At 47.6% G+C, this 15,251-nt stretch overlaps 1 protein-coding gene across 1 annotated transcript; it reads left to right on the forward strand.

Annotated features, from left to right (window-relative positions):
- The first annotated feature begins 7,642 nt into the window (after positions 1-7,642).
- Positions 7,643-14,023, forward strand: LOC107650521 (leukocyte immunoglobulin-like receptor subfamily A member 5). Its single transcript, XM_056796665.1, has 7 exons — positions 7,643-7,796; positions 8,089-8,127; positions 8,299-8,583; positions 9,435-9,728; positions 10,126-10,194; positions 11,575-11,613; positions 12,944-14,023. The coding sequence occupies exons 1-7, from the start codon at positions 7,763-7,765 to the stop codon at positions 13,081-13,083; spliced, it is 900 nt and encodes a 299-aa protein (XP_056652643.1). The 5' UTR covers positions 7,643-7,762; the 3' UTR covers positions 13,084-14,023.
- Positions 14,024-15,251: the final 1,228 nt, after the last annotated feature.

The following is a 15,251-nucleotide window of genomic DNA, read 5'->3' on the forward strand; positions in this document are numbered from 1 at the left end:
AGCTTTTTGGTTGAATCTCTAGGATTCTTTAAGTAGACCATCATGTCATCTGCAAAGAGCGATAATTTGGTCTCCTCCTTGCCTATTTTAATGCCATCAATTTCTTTTTCTTCTCTAATTGCTACTGCTAGTGTTTCTAATACAATGTCAAATAATAGAGGTGATAATGGGCATCCTTGTTTCACTCCTGATCTTAATGGGAATGGATTTAGTTTATCCCCATTGCAGATGATATTAGCTGATGGTTTTAGATATATACTGTTTATTATTTTTAGGAATGACCCTTCTATTCCTATGCTTTCTAGTGTTTTTAGTAGGAATGGGTGTTGTATTTTATCAAAGGCTTTTTCTGCATCTATTGAGATAATCATGTGGTTCTTGTTGGTTTGCTTGTTGATGTGGTCAATTATGTGGATAGTTTTCCTAATGTTGAACCAGCCCTGCATCCCTGGTATAAATCCTACTTGATCATGGTGGATGACCCTTCTGATGACTTGCTGGAGTCTTTTTTGCTAGTATCCTATTTAATAATTTTGCATCTATATTCATTAGGGAGATTGGTCTATAGTTTTCTTTCTCTGTTTTTGACCTGCCTGGTTTTGGAATCAGTACCATGTTTGTGTCATAAAAGGACTTTGGTAGAACCCCCTCTTTGATTATTATGTCAAATAGTTTGTATAGTATTGGGATTAACTGTTCTCTGAATGTTTGATAGAATTCACTGGTGAATCCATCAGGCCCTGGGGAGTTTTTCTTAGGAAGTTCTTTGATGGCCTGTTGGATTTCTTTTTCTGATATGGGATTGTTTAAGAAAACTATTTCTTCTTCTGTTAGTCTAGGCAATTTATATTTTTGTAAATATTCATCCATATCACCTAGGTTGGTATATTTATTGCCTTATAGTTGGGAAAAGTAGTTTTTAATGATTGCCTTAATTTCCTCTTCATTGGAGGTGAGATCCCCCTTTTCATCCTTGATGCTGTTAATTTGCCTTTCTTCTTTCCTTTTTTTAATTAGATTAACCATTACTTTGTCTATTTTGTCTGTTTTTTCAAAGTACCAGCTTCTAGTCTTGTTTATTAGCTTAATAGTTCTGTCACGTTCAATTTTATTAATTTCTCCCTTAATTTTTAGGATCTCTAGTATGGTTTTCTTCTGGGGGGTTTTAATTTGTTCATTCTCAAGTTTTTTTATTTGAATTTTCAATTCCTTGGTCTCTGTCCTCCCTAATTTGTTAATATATGCACTCAAGGATATGAATTTTCCTCTAAGTACTGCCTTGGCTGCATCCCATAAGGTTTGCAAGGATGTTTCGCCATTGTCATTTTCTTCAATGAAATTGTTAATTGTTTCTATGATTTCTTCTCTAACTATCCGATTTTGGAGTATCATGTTATTTAATTTCCAATTAATTTTTGATTTCGGTCTCCATGTACCCTGGCCAATCAATATTTTAATTGCCTTGTGATCTGAAAAGGCTGCAGTTATTATTTCTGCATTTCTGCATTTGAGTGCCATGCTTCTATGACCTAGTGTATGATCTATTTTTGTGAATGTGCCATGTGGTGTTGAAAAGAAGGTGTATTCTTTTTTGTCCCTATTTATTTTTCTCTGTATGTCTATTAACTCTAATTTTTCTAAGATTTCATTCAACTCTTTTACCTCTTTCTTGTTTATTTTTTGGTTTAATTTATCTAAATTTGATAGTGGTTGGTTTAAGTCTCCCACTAATATGGTTTTACTGTCTATTTCCTCCTTCAATTCTCCTAGTTTCTCTATTAAAAATTTGGATGCTATACCATTTGGTGCATACATGTTGATTAGTGATATTTCCTCATTATCTATACTCCCTTTTAGCAGAATATATTTACCTTCCCTATCCCTTTTAATCAGGTATATTTGTGCTTTGGCTTTGTCAGATATCATGATTGCAACTCCTGCCCTCTTTCTATCAGTTGAGGCCCAAAAGGTCTTACTCCAACCTTTAATTCTAACCTTGTGAGTGTCAACCCGTCTCATATGTGTTTCTTGAAGACAACATATGGTAGGGTTTTGGGTTCTAATCCAATCTGCTATTTGTCTACGTTTTATGGGCGAGTTCATCCCATTCATGTTCAAAGTTATGATTGTCATTTGTGGATTCGCTGGCATTTTGATATCTTCCCCTAGTTCTGACCTTTCTTCTTTAGCTTTCTCCTTTTGAACCACTGATTTACTTTAGGTCAGTCCCCCTAGTCCCCTCCCTTGAGATGCTTCCCTTTCTATCCCCTCCCTTTTTATGCTCCCTCCCCTCCCCCCCTCTCCTTCCCTCCCTTTTTGTACTCCCTCCCTCCACCCCCTCCTTGATTTTCCTTTCTTTCTTGCCCTAATGGATAAGATAGAATTCAGGATCCCACTGGATCTAGATGTTCTTCCCTCTCAGATTTGATTTCACTGAGAGTAAGGTTTAAGTAATTCTACTTCACACTCTCTTCCTCTCCTTCTCATATGAGAGTTCTTCCCCTCCCCTTCCCATGTGTATCTCTATATGGGAAAGATTATTCTATTGATTCCCCCCCTATTTCTTGAAGTTATTCTTAGTATTATTGACGGTTCCCCCCTCCCTTTTCCTTTTTTGTCCCCACTTTCCTCAAATCTTCTTAATGCCCCAATCTTTCCCTATGCATGTTTCTTCTAACTACTCTTATGATGATACAATTTATGAGAGTTACACAAAACATTTTCCCCACATATTAATATATATAATTTGATGTAAATGTAGTCCTTATAGAAGAGAGTTTGACTTAAAGAAAAAGATAAGATTTATCTCCTTTTCCCTTTCTTTCATATTTACCTTTTCATGTTTCTCTTGCTTTCTGTGCTTGGATATCAAACTTTCCACAGAGCTCTGGTCTTTTCTTAGCAAATGCTTGGAAATCTTCTATTTTGTTGAATGCCCATACTTTCCCCTGGAAGTATATAGTCAGTTTTGCTGGGTAGTTGATTCTTGGTTGGAGACCCAGCTCTCTTGCCTTTCTAAATATCGTGTTCCATGCTTTGCGGTCTCTTAGTGTGTTAGCCGCTAAGTCGTGTGTAATCCTTATGGGAGCCCCCTTATATCTGAAGCTCTTCTTCTTGGCTTCTTGTAGGATTTTCTCCTTTACTTGGAAGCTCTTGAATTTGGCAATTACATTCCTAGGGGTTGTCTTTTGGGGATTTAGTATAGAAGGTGTTCTATGAATCCTTTCTATTTCTATTTTGCCTCCTTGCTCCAGAACGTGGGGGGCAATTTTCTTTTATAATCTCCTGTAGAATAATATCGAGATTATTGTTTATCTCTGGGTTTTCTGGGAGACTGATAATTCGAAGATTTTCTCTTCTCCCTCTGTTTTCCAGATCTGTGACCTTCTCAGTGAGATATTTTATGTTTTCTTCTAATTCATTAATTTTTTGGGTTTGCTTTATTGATTCTTGCTGTTTTATCATCTCACTTTCTTCGAGGTGCTTAATTCTGGTTGTTAGGGACTGGTTTTGCTTTTCAGCCTTGTCTGCCCTTCTATTGGATGCTTCGAGTTCTTTTTCCAATTGAGCATTCTTATCTGTCAGACAGCTGATCTCTTTCTCCCATTTTTCTTTCCAGGTTTCCATCTTTTGGATAAGTTCCAGTTTGATATCTTCCAGAGCTTGTTGATAGTTTCCATTTTGGGAGGCGTGTTCTGAATTTTTTTGGATTTCCTCCTCATTCTCCTCTTTTCCTTGGGTACTTCCACCATAAAAGTTTTCAATAGTCACTTTTTTTCCTTTCTTCCTGGAGGCTTGATTTTGGGCCATGTGAGCCATCCCTTTGGTGGTTTTATTTCCCTTTCCTTTTTGGTCTGGGATCTGGGTTATATGGGCGGTTTTTCTGTGAATTTAGGTTGCTTCAGACTAGTTCTTCCCAGCCTCTGAGGTTTCTTAGAGTGCTGGGTCCCTGATCACAGCCACACTTCCCAGGTGTTCAGCTCCACCCAGATAATCAACGCGTGGTCTGCCCCTGGTGTTTAGCTCCGCGGAGATGTTCAGCTCAGCCTGCCCCAAGTACAGCTCCACTGAAGCGCTGGATTCTCCAGTGAAGCTGCCCTGAGACGTTTTTTCCTGGCAGTCCCCAGATCCCAAGGACCCTGGAGTGCCCCCCCCCAGACAGAGACGTTCCCCACTCACTCGTTGTCCCGGTGTGCGCTCAGGTAGCTCACTCTGGTTTAGTGGGGGAGGTGGGGTGGAGGAAGGGCGGCTCAGTTCACTTTTCTGTGCAAGCTTTTCCTCCTTATTATAGTGTGGAAATGTTCAAACCCCACGTACCTCTCACCTCAGTGGAGTGCTGGGAGTACTGGGGTGTCCTTCTGTTCCTCCAAAGGTGATTTTTATGCTCCTTTGATGTAGTCTATTTCGTTCGGTGCCGGGGAGAGGAAGCGTGTGTCGTCTAGATTGCAGCCATGATTACCTGGAAGTCGGTTTATATACTCTTTAGATGCTATGTACTGGTTTTCGCTTGACTTGGAGAGTCTTGGTCCCTCAGGCATTTGGTGGGGTGAGGTGGTCATTTGACTGGGGCCTGCCTGGAGGCATAAAGATTCATTTCTTTGTCCATCTTAAATCTAGAGGACAAAAGAGGGTAAACATCTCAGGACCCTAGGTGGGGACATTGGGCATTTCTAGGTTAATAGTCCCAAGGATGCAAGGGCAAGGGAGTTTCCCTGATAAGAGTTGGCCTGGGTTTCTGGGGTACAGTGCCCATGTCAAGATGAGGTTTTAAAATTAACGAAAATTAGAAACATTTTAATCTTGAGAATTTTGGAGTTTGAGTTCATTTCAATATGGAACCATCCTTTAGTATCTATTGTAAGCAGCCCCTTCTCTTACACCCTACCTTTCCCAAGATTGATTGTATCCTGTCAGTGTAGTTTGAACACTCCCATTTTCTTTGTAGCTAATGATTTCCATCATCTTTCCTTGTCCCTGGATTCCCCAAATGGTATGGAGGTTCCCCAAATTCTTTTGTTCCTCAAAATCCATCCTGAGTCGGTGGCACTCCCAGGAGTTAGTGAATAGGGCGTCTATACTCTGCGCGGTCTTGGGGAGCATCTCTGTTGTTGTGGCCTATTAGCGCTGAGGTCTTTTAGTGCTGAACCCCTTTAGCCTTTGATTAAAGAGTGATTTTGACTATTTAATAGTTCTGTGTTTTTTCTAGTTGACACCTGCTACCCCTAGGTGAGATGACGGATTAGAGGGTGGCACAGGAGTCTGTAGTGCCTCAGTCTCCCCCCTCCAACCCCACAACACCAGGAAGCACACCCTGGATTAGTTTACTGTCTGTTTTAAGGGGCTACTCCCTGCTCTCTGCTGTGCTGTTCTGATCAAAGTGGGAGCTAGGAGCCCCTGTCAGCTTCCCTGCAGGTTTGGTGTGCTGGGGAAGGTACAGGCAGTCAGGGGGCTGGGAAGGATTAGGAGTTCCTGCTTGATCCCAGAGCCAATTGGATTTCCTTTGGAAACCTCAAGACTGGGGCTCCTTTCTCCACACTCTACCCTTATCCAATCTAAAAAAATTGGGGGTGGGAAAACCTGTGGAGGGAGCTTATCTGTCTCAGCCAAGGTGTATCCAGCATATGAAAACAAATGGAGCAAACAGGAGCAGCTCTGCGAAGGTCACCCTAATCTAGACTCAAAGCCTTTTTCGGAAGAAAATTAAGAATTCTTTTTTCCAATAGTGGTTGCCATTTTGTTAGATTAAAATTAATCTCATCAAGTTCTCATTTTCCATAAAGTTTATTACTAATCACTTGAAATAGAAAAGGTACATGAGCATAGATTTAAAGTCTCTTCCTTACTCTAAGCCTGACCGTATGTTAGCTCATCCTGCAGGATCCTCTGTCTCCCCTACCTGTCTCCTCCAGGAAGCAGAGAGTGAAAAAAAAAAGGCCCTGGACTCCACCCACAGCCTTTTACTTACCTTATTGAGGCAGGGCTGGCATGTGAAAAATGAAATGAACTGGGTCTACAATCGAGGAGGGGGAAGGGATTGACATAGGCATTGTACTGCCAGAAAACCAGGCGAACTATTATGGATAGAGACATGCCCCTCCAGGCTACACCTGGATCCTATCAGGCTACATCTCAGATATCTGTTTGTTAAGGAGTCTTCATGCCTCCAGGCAGACCCCAATCAGATGACCACCTCACCCCACCAAATGCCCCAGTGACTAGCACTCTAGGTCAGGGCCACACCATGACACAGCATCTGTTGTAAAGACTATAAGATCCCCAGAACTGATATCATCTGTGGGAACATCCTTTCCATCCACGCTGTCCTCCCAGGAACTGCTCTCCATCTGGCTGTCCTACCTGGCTATCCTCCTGGCCATTCTCAACATTACCTCCTAAATTAATAAATTTCTCTTTTTGTTTTTAAGCTGTTTTGGAGTCTTGCATTCTTGCAAAAGGTATCCTTCCCGAACCCCAGGGGTGCACATCTGCACCCCCATAACATAGCCTTCATCAATGGGATTACCCATAAAGCCAATGTCAGAGCAGACAAGGTAGCCAGGTGTGCAGGGGAGCCCAGAGGGCCTCTGATGGTGGAGCACAACCCATGGTAAGGAGCAGAGAACAGTGTGTAGACAGCAAGAGGCTCAAATGAACTTGTCTGCAGAGTCCATGCTGGGGAGTCAACAGAGTAACACACTATAACCAGACCAAATATAGCAAACACACCAATCACATAAGATGCAATACAATAACCCTCCATGGCTTTGTTGGTGGGTGTATTGAACAGAGCAGGTTCTCTGCTTAGGAGACCAGACCAAAAGTCACACTCAAGCCATGGTCCTCAGCTGCCTCCTCATTTCCAGTCAACACACTTTTGCCATCATGTGGAAGCCGTTTGCTCCCCTCCAACAGAGCCTCCTGAGCTTTGCCTCTGCCCAGGCCATTCTGGTGAGCCACTTCGACTCTCCTTTCCTGATTTTGCTTCACTGAACAGGGCAAGACCAGACCAAGATCGCCTTTACCTGGGCAATTATACAGCAACAGGATGGAGCCAAATCAGTGTAGATCAATTCATCAAACCCCCCAATCAGTCCATCACAATAAAAAGTGACATTAAAATGATTCCAGAAAACAATCAGGAAAAAAATTATGTGTGATTAAAGCCTGACCTGTTCTCTGCAAGGAAAAGCAGAGCAAATGCTTCCCTCCTTCCAGAAGAGAAAAGCTGCCCTCAGCTGTCCTGTGATTCAAGGAAGTCTCCAAGCCTCAGAGGGCTTGTCTAAGGCAGGGAAGAGCCATTCAGAGCAATGGGAGGAGGAGAATCAGGAGACAGAGAGAAGATGGCTACGAAGGCTGCAGCTTTGTTAAGAGCCTGCAAAACTTTGGGGGTAAAAAAGGACATTTAAGTAGCTCCATCCGGAACTCTGAAAGACACTTTGGGGAAGATAAAAGGCTGCTCCTGAAGCTGACCAGGTTATCCGTCCCTGGCAATGGGGTCTGAATCAGGAAAAAGCAGGAAGTGCTCCACCATTCTGACCCAGATGACTCTCCAACCACCTCCCCCAAACCTTGCTCCCTCCCCCACACCCTCCCCACTGCATGGCATCATCAAGTAGGACCCACAGAGAGGAAGGAGAAGGGAAACTGGTCAGAGAGGCTCAGGGTGGGGACACAGTGCAGAGCTGGCCCTGGTGTCATCCTCTGCCTCAGACCAGCCCCAGGTCAGCCTCAGTCCCTTCTCCCACCAGCCTCTGGGAGCACCATGACTCCTGCCCTCTCAGTCCTGCTGTGCTTGGGTGAGTCCTCAGCAGCCCCCATCCTAGAGGAGACTTTAGCCACCATCAAGTGCCCCTCCCCCACCTCCCCTGTGCTGAGAAGGAAACTTTCCTCCAGAGCAGAGGAGTGACAAGTCTAAGGTCACACAGCAAGAGTGGGGTTGGGAGGAGAGAATCTGGGATTCTTAGAGGGGTCTCCTGGGCTCCAGCCTCCTTCCCTCACAGCAGCCCTAAGCCCTGGCCCTGAGCTGTCTCTGTCCTTCCTGTGGGAATGCTGGTGGGAGCCGAGAGTAATCAGGGTCTTCTCTGCCAGGTCTGTGTCTGTGCAAGGGGACAAGGACCCAGGGAGCAGGTGAGTCCTTCCTCCCACAATATCCCTCCCAGAGGACACAACTGACCCAGGGGAGGGAGCTGGGGGAGGTCTGGGCTGGGCTGACAGTCTATAGAGAGGGGACCCGGGGTGGGGGCGGGGCTCCTACAGAAGGGGGTTCCCCTGGACCTAACAGCTCTCCTTCCCTCCCAGACAGACTCCCCAAACCCTCCCTCAGGGCAGAGAATGGCTCTGTGGTGCCCCATGGGGGAGCTGTGACCCTCAGATGCAGGGGATCATGGGAGGCTGAAGATTGGCAGCTGGAGAAAAGGGGAGGATATAAATGGTCACCCAAAGCTGGGAGACCAGCTGGAAATGAGGTCGAGTTTTCCCTCCCATCAGTGACACCACATAATGCAGGGACCTACCAATGCCTCTACAGACATTCATCCTCCTGGTGGTCAGAGCGCAGTGACCCCCTGGAGCTGGTGGTGACAGGTAAGGCACATCCTCCCCCCAGGCTGGGCTCGCTCAGGGTCTCCACAGCTCTGGGTCCCTCCTCAGCCCAGCCTGGCCCCGAGTGTCCCTCTGGCTCTGCCCTTCCTGGCTTCTCCCCTGTGTCTGCCTCAGCTCTCCCTCTGGGGTTGGCAGAAGAGGGGAGGAACCAGCATTTGTGTGCCAAACACATTATCCTTGTTGTTCCATTGGATCCTCACAACAACTCTGCCAGGTCAATGCTAGTGTGATCCCAACTTTACAGATGAGGAAACTGAGGCAGAGAGAAAGTGACATGCTGAGGATAACCTAGTTAAGATGGACCTAAAGCTAGATTTGAAATCATGTCTTCTAGACTCCAGACCCAGGACTCTTCACTGCCCCAAGAGCTTCCTCACTCAGTTCCCACCTTGGGGTCAGACAGGAGGCAGGAGAGGCTCAGCTTGGACCTCAGGAGACCAGACAGAGCTGGGGGCTCCCTGGGGATAGGCCAGGGCTAGTGAGGCATCTCCCAGAGCCAGGAGAGAGCAGAGGGTGGAGCTGCTGCTGCCCAGGACCCTCTCCCAGCCCAGGTCAGGGTGTTGAGGGGCATCAGGAGGCACAGCAGAGCCTCTTCGTCCCCTTCTCAGCCTGTCCCAGAGGATCATGCAGGCTTCCTCCCCCTTCTTTCCCTCCCCCCCCCCATTCCTCTTTCCCAGAGCTGTCCAAGGTCTTTCCCTCCCCTCACACACCTGACATTTCCTCTCTCAGAGCTGAACCTCCCAGCCCAGCCCAGGCCTCCTCCCAGCCTCATCTGCCCCCTCCCTGCCCCAGGGCTGCTCCCGCTCTAACTCCAGGGTCTCCCCCCCCCCCAGGCCTCTCTGCCCCGCCCTCCCTGGCAGCCCTGCCAGGCTCTGAGGTGGCCTCAGGACAGAGCGTGACCCTGCAGTGTCGGTCAGAGGGATATCATGACATGTTCGTCCTGTGCAAGGAGGGAGAAGAGATCAGCCGCAGCAGGACCCGGAGCCATGGATGGGGGCGTCAGGCTGACTTCCTCTTCCCTGCTGTGACTCCTACCCAGAATGGCACTTACCGATGCTTTGGCTTTAATAATTCTTCCTCCTCCCTGTGGTCCTCCCCCAGCGCCCCCCTGGTGCTCCGGGTCTCAGGTGAGGCAGCCCCAGCCCCTCCTAGCCCCCCCACCCATCTCCCAGCCTCCCTCTCTGCCCTGGGGCACCTCCCTGCCTCCTCAGGCCTGTCCAGGGGACCCCAGAGGCCAGGGGGGCTGGGGAAGAGGAGGCTCAGAGGGAGGGCACTGGGGCATCCTCAGAGAGTGTAGACAGTGAGGCCTCTCCTCATGACCCCTCTAGACACCCCCCCACCATCAGCAGCCCATACAGTCGTGTTGGTCCCAAGTACATACAATTTTCTATTCAGCCTCAGGAAGGGGTTTGAGGTCAGAGGACTAGAGGAGGGCACAGCAGGCCTCAGGTGGGGGATTTGAAACCGGGGCAAAGGGAGGCATGTTAAACCCCCCCCAGAATCCCCCTTCTCTCCCTGTTCCAGGCAATTCAAAGGATCCTCACCTCCCCCAAAGCTCTGCGACTCCCCCAGCTCTGATGTCCCCCCCACCAAGTGAGTAACTCTTTCCTCTGAGGACAGGGTGGGGGTCTCTCTCTCTCTGTCTGTCTCTCTGTCTCTCTCTCTCTGTCTCTCTCTCTCTGTCTCTGTCTCTCTGTCTCTCTCTTTCTGTCTCTCTCTGTCTCTCTCTCTGTCTCTCTCTCTCTGTCTCTGTCTCTCTCTCAGTCTCTCTGTCTCTCTCTTTCTCTCTCTCTGTCTCTCTCTCTCTATGTCTCTCTGTCTCTCTCTGTCTCTCTCTGTCTCTGTCTCTCTGTCTCTGTCTCTCTGTCTCTCTGTCTCTCTCTGTCTCTGTCTCTCTGTCTCTGTCTCTCTGTCTCTCTCTCTGTCTCTCTCTCTGTCTCTCTGTCTCTCTCTGTCTCTCTCTCTCTGTCTCTCTCTGTGTCTCTCTCAGTCTCTCTCTCTGTCTCTCTCTTTCTCTCTCTCTGTCTCTCTGTCTCTGTCTCTTTGTCTCTCTCTCCCTCTCTTTCTCTCTCTTTGTCTGTCTCTGTCTCTCTTTCTCTTTCTCTCTCTCTCAGTCTCTCTCTCTCTTTCTCTCTGTCTCTGTCTCTCTCTCTCTCCCCCCATTGCTGACCACCTTCTGTCTAGGCTGGGCTGAGCCCCTGTTTCTCAGGAGTAATCAAGGCAAGAGGAGGGCTGGAGGGAAGGGACAGAGGAAAGACCAGGCTGGGGAAGAAGGAGGAGCAGGGCTGGTCAGGGAGGGGGGGAAGATGGGGGAAGAGAGGGGCAGAGCAGCCCCACACTTCTCCCTTCTCTCCCTTCCCCAGGAGCTCTTGGGTCTCCCTCTCCTCACCCACACAGCCATAGCTGGAACTAGGGTGCCGGGCCTCTGCTTCTCCCTGGCTTCCCCAGTATAGAGGGAGGGGGGACCCCTTGGGTGCTGCACCCCAATTCCCATACGCTGGAAGCACCCAAGGGCCCTCCTCCCCCTCCTCCCTCCTCTGCCCAGCCCAGCCTCCCACTGATCCAGCAGTCTCAGGCTCTGGCCCCAAGGCAGGGGGGACCTCAGGTCCCTGCAGCCAGCCAGGACAAGGAGCCCTGAGGAGGATTCAGAGGGTCCCTCCCTGCCGCACCAGCTCCTCCATTCTTCTTGCTGGGTCCCTTCCTGTCCCCAGAGCCCTCCAGGAGCTCAGAGGGGGTCACAGGACTCACAGGAGCATCAAGTCTCAGAATGAGGCCAGGAGAGGTCCTGAGCTCAGGCCCATTTGACAGATGGGAAATCCTTGAGGCCTACAGAGAGGAGGGACTGGCCCAGCATCCCTCACCCAGCAAGTCTGGGCACAGCTGGGCTCATACACTGTCTCCAGACCCTCCAGCTCTCCAGGCCTCTCGGGTCCCTCCTGCAGAGCCCCTAACCCTGCCCATTCTCATCCCCAGGGACCTCTCCAAGCCCTGAGTCTGAGGACAGGCCCTCAGGTAAGTACCTGGAGGATTCCCAACAGAGGGAGGAGGGAGGCACAGAGGCTGGGTGTCCAGTCAGGGTCTGCCTGCCTCAACCAGGGTCTCCTAATTTCCCACTACTCCTATTGTATCTCTTTATTATTCTTCTCCCCCCTCTAAGCCTTTGTCAAAGCTGTGTCCCCTCCCTGGAAGGCTCACCCTCCTGACCTCCTCCTTTATTTCAAAGATGTCTCTGAGACTAAGCTTAGGAGCTGCCTCCTATAGGAAGCCTTTCCTGATCTTCAGCCTGTCCCCTCCCACCTGTTAGTGACCCACAGCTCAGCTGTGACTGATCTATTTTTATAGGAAATAACAGAGCATGGCAGGAGAGCATATTTTGCCTTTGTATCCTCTGGGGCTGGCCTAGGACAGGGCCTGACCCTGGGTCAGTGGTTAATAAAAGTCTGGAGAACTGAATCCTGCAATAAGCCTGAGGCCCCCTGAGGACAGGGCTGGACAGGGGACTCCGCACACATCAGGGTTATCTTATCCCCCCAAACCTCGGTCTGCGTCCTGGGCTTTGCCAGCTCTCTCCAGCCTCCCAGCAGGCATCCTGGTAGACGTCTCAGCCTGCCCCATCCTGAGCTCCTACAGGAAGCCTCTCCTGATCCCCAGCTTGTCCCCCTCCCCAGCTGTTAGGGATTCCCTCCTCAGAGAGATGATGTATTTGTGTCCATGTGGAGCCCCCGGAGGGCAGGAGGTAGCTTGGTTTTACCTTGTATCTTCTGGGATGGGCACAGGGTGGGGATTAATAAAAGTCTGGAGAACTGAATTAAGGAATAATCTGGGGGCCCCTGAGGACAGGGCTGGGTCTCCTTCCCTCCCCCTGGGGGTGGCACAGGCAGAAAGTGTTGTCATGGCAACCCAGAGAGAGGAGAAAGTCCTACAAGAAAGGGTGGAGGGTGAGGAGGGGGACCCTTAGCCTGGGCAAGGAAGGCGTCTCTGGTGACTTTGGGGTGTAGCTTCTTTCTGGGAGGAGATCAGAGCCAGGCTACAGAGGGGGGAGGAGCAAGTGAGGAGAGCAAGTGCAAGCATGGAGGTTCAGGGAAGGAGGGAGCTGGGAAGAACTGAAGGGAGAGCAGAGGAAGGACTCAGGGCAGGAGGAGGCAGGAGGCTGCCCAGCCCCTCAGCCCCTCCCCTCCCTCATCCACAGAGCCAGGCTACCAGCAGGGGAATAACTGGCATCTCCCCAGTTCTGGGCAAAGGTCTGGGAGGAGGATCTGAGTGCTTGTGGGAGGTGAAACCTGGGTGAAACAGGGGCTGAACACCGGGCAGCCATTACTCAGTGACCATCTCTGATCCGCAGATGCTGCTGCCCAGGATTACACTGTGGGCAACCTGGTCCGCCTCATCTCAGCTGGGCTGGTCCTCGTCCTCCTGGGGGTCCTGCTGGCTGAGCACTGGAAAAGCTCCAGAGGGCATCGGGTCCAGGGAGTCCTTGGCTGAGCCCTCCGGCCAGAGCAGCCCCCGAGACAGAGGAAGGAAGGAACAAATGCAGTGAGGGCTGCCTCTGTGCCGGGTCTCTATTAAGCACCAAATACAGCCATTAAAAGGGTCGGAGACACAGACAGAGACCGAAGGATGAGGGAGAATTTGCTGCATCCAGAACAGCCTAAGCAGAGTCGGGTCTTTTCCTCTGTGGAAGGAAACCCTTGACAGAAGCCCAGGGCAGGGGAGGGGGGGAAGATGCTGTGAAAAATCCACAAAGATGCCTCCTATTGGAAATAACCCTGAGGCTTCCTCTGCTTGCAGGGCTGAGAGTTGTTCATGTATTTGCAAAGTCAGTGATGAGAATCAAGGAATAAACAATGCAAGATTGTCCAAAGTAACATCTGTTTCCACATAGACAATACAGGATTCTGGGAAAGGATGTTCAGACCTAATTTGGCTGATTCTAAACATGAAGCACAAAATGTAAATCTTTTTCCTGCGGGTTGTGACGTTGTACATGTTCCATCCGTCTTCCTTGTACTGTAAGCTGCCTCTCAGACCCCTCTCCAAGCTGTCACAGGCATGTGAGAACTGCTTGTGTGTGACCTCTGCAAAGCTGGGAGAGAAGCAGCAGCCTGCTTACCCCGATGGTGGCTGGGAGGATGTGAGCATTCGTAGAAAGAGTTCCAATAACTTTGTTTCTTTATACTTTGGCACTTCATGCCTTGATCCTTCAGCCCCAGATCGGTTCTTATATCAAAGGTTTCCGCAGACGTCAGTCTTGTGAATTCTTGAAATCAGCCATCACGAGAACTTCCTTTTGCCTCCATATCTTGCTTTCACCGTCCCTCAACAATTGTTTTGGGGATCAGCTTTGCCCATATTTTCTAATCTTCAACATATATTATTTCTGAACTCTGCCCAATTAAAGGCTTCCTGGCCTCCGTAAACTTAACATTTTTCCATTTAGAAAGTGCCTAAAAGAGAGAACCAGGAAAAGCAATTTCATTGTGGGGTGCTGATGGGGAGGGGGAGGTAGTAAAAGAAAGGATAGGTGTGCAGTGTTATTACATATTGCACAATGCGCTAAATTGGTACTGTATTGAGTGTTAGTGTGGTCTTATCTAAAGTACCATATAGGGAAGATGTGGAGAAGGAAGTAGGGGTTAGAGCACTGGGAGAAGAGAGGATAAACTGAGGGAGGAAAAACAAAACACTTTCGAGGAAGGACAGGGCAAAAGGATAAAGAGAAAAGGCTAAATGGAAATAGAATGGAAGAAAAGACTCCATAATCATGAAAATGGAAAAGTATATGCAGCAGGTTTCTTCAGTGATTGGCCTCATTTCTTAAATGTAGAGAGATGTGAGTCACCCTGATGAGAGTACAAGGCTTTCCCCAAATGATAAATGGTCAAAGGACATAAACAGGCACTTTTCAAATGAAGAAATCAGAGCTATCTTTATTCATATGAAAAATGCTCCAAATCACTTCATACTAGAGAGATGCTCATATTAAATGCATTGAGGTATCACTTTATGCTATCAGACTGTCTAATGTGACGTCACACAAAAGTAAAATGACAAAATTTGGAGGGGATGTGGGAAAATTAGGACACTAATTTTAAATAAATAAATTTTATTTTATTTTTTTATTTTTTTATTTAGTTTTTATTTTTTATTTTTATTTATTTATTTATTTATTTTATTTTTATATATATTTATATTTATATATATTAAATATATATTTATATTATTTTATTTATTTATTTATTTTATTTATTTTTATTTTATTTTATTATAAAATAAATTTTAAATAAAAATAGGACACTAATGCACTGCTGGTAGAGTTGTGAACAGATCCAACAACTTGTAGAGCCCTTCTGAATTATCTCCAAGGGCCATCAAACTGTCCATACCCTTTGAGTTAGAAATACCTCCACTAGTTCTGCATGCCAAAGATATCAAAGAAAAAGGAAAAGGGCTTAAACATTCCCAGCATCTTTTTGTGGTGGAAAAGTGTTAGAAATTTAAGGAGACGCCCATCAGGAGGAGAATGGCTAAACAACATGCAGCATATGATTTTGATAGAATTGTATCAGGCTATAAGAAATGATGAGAGGATACTTGAAGAGAAATCTGGAGGAATTTGCCTGAAGGGATGCAAAGTGAGATGAGTAGAGCCA

This window comes from Monodelphis domestica, chromosome 4 (assembly GCF_027887165.1).
Source record: "Monodelphis domestica isolate mMonDom1 chromosome 4, mMonDom1.pri, whole genome shotgun sequence".
Classification (NCBI taxonomy): Eukaryota; Metazoa; Chordata; class Mammalia; order Didelphimorphia; family Didelphidae; genus Monodelphis; species Monodelphis domestica.

Excerpts from the sequence above, each read along its gene's own strand:
- LOC107650521 (XM_056796665.1), top strand. The coding sequence starts at position 7,763 with ATGACTCCTGCCCTCTCAGTCCTGCTGTGCTTGG. Across the intron at positions 7,797-8,088 it reads CTCAGTCCTGCTGTGCTTGG|GTCTGTGTCTGTGCAAGGGG; the intron begins GTGAGTCCTCAG and ends CTTCTCTGCCAG. Across the intron at positions 9,729-10,125 it reads CCTGGTGCTCCGGGTCTCAG|GCAATTCAAAGGATCCTCAC; the intron begins GTGAGGCAGCCC and ends TCCCTGTTCCAG.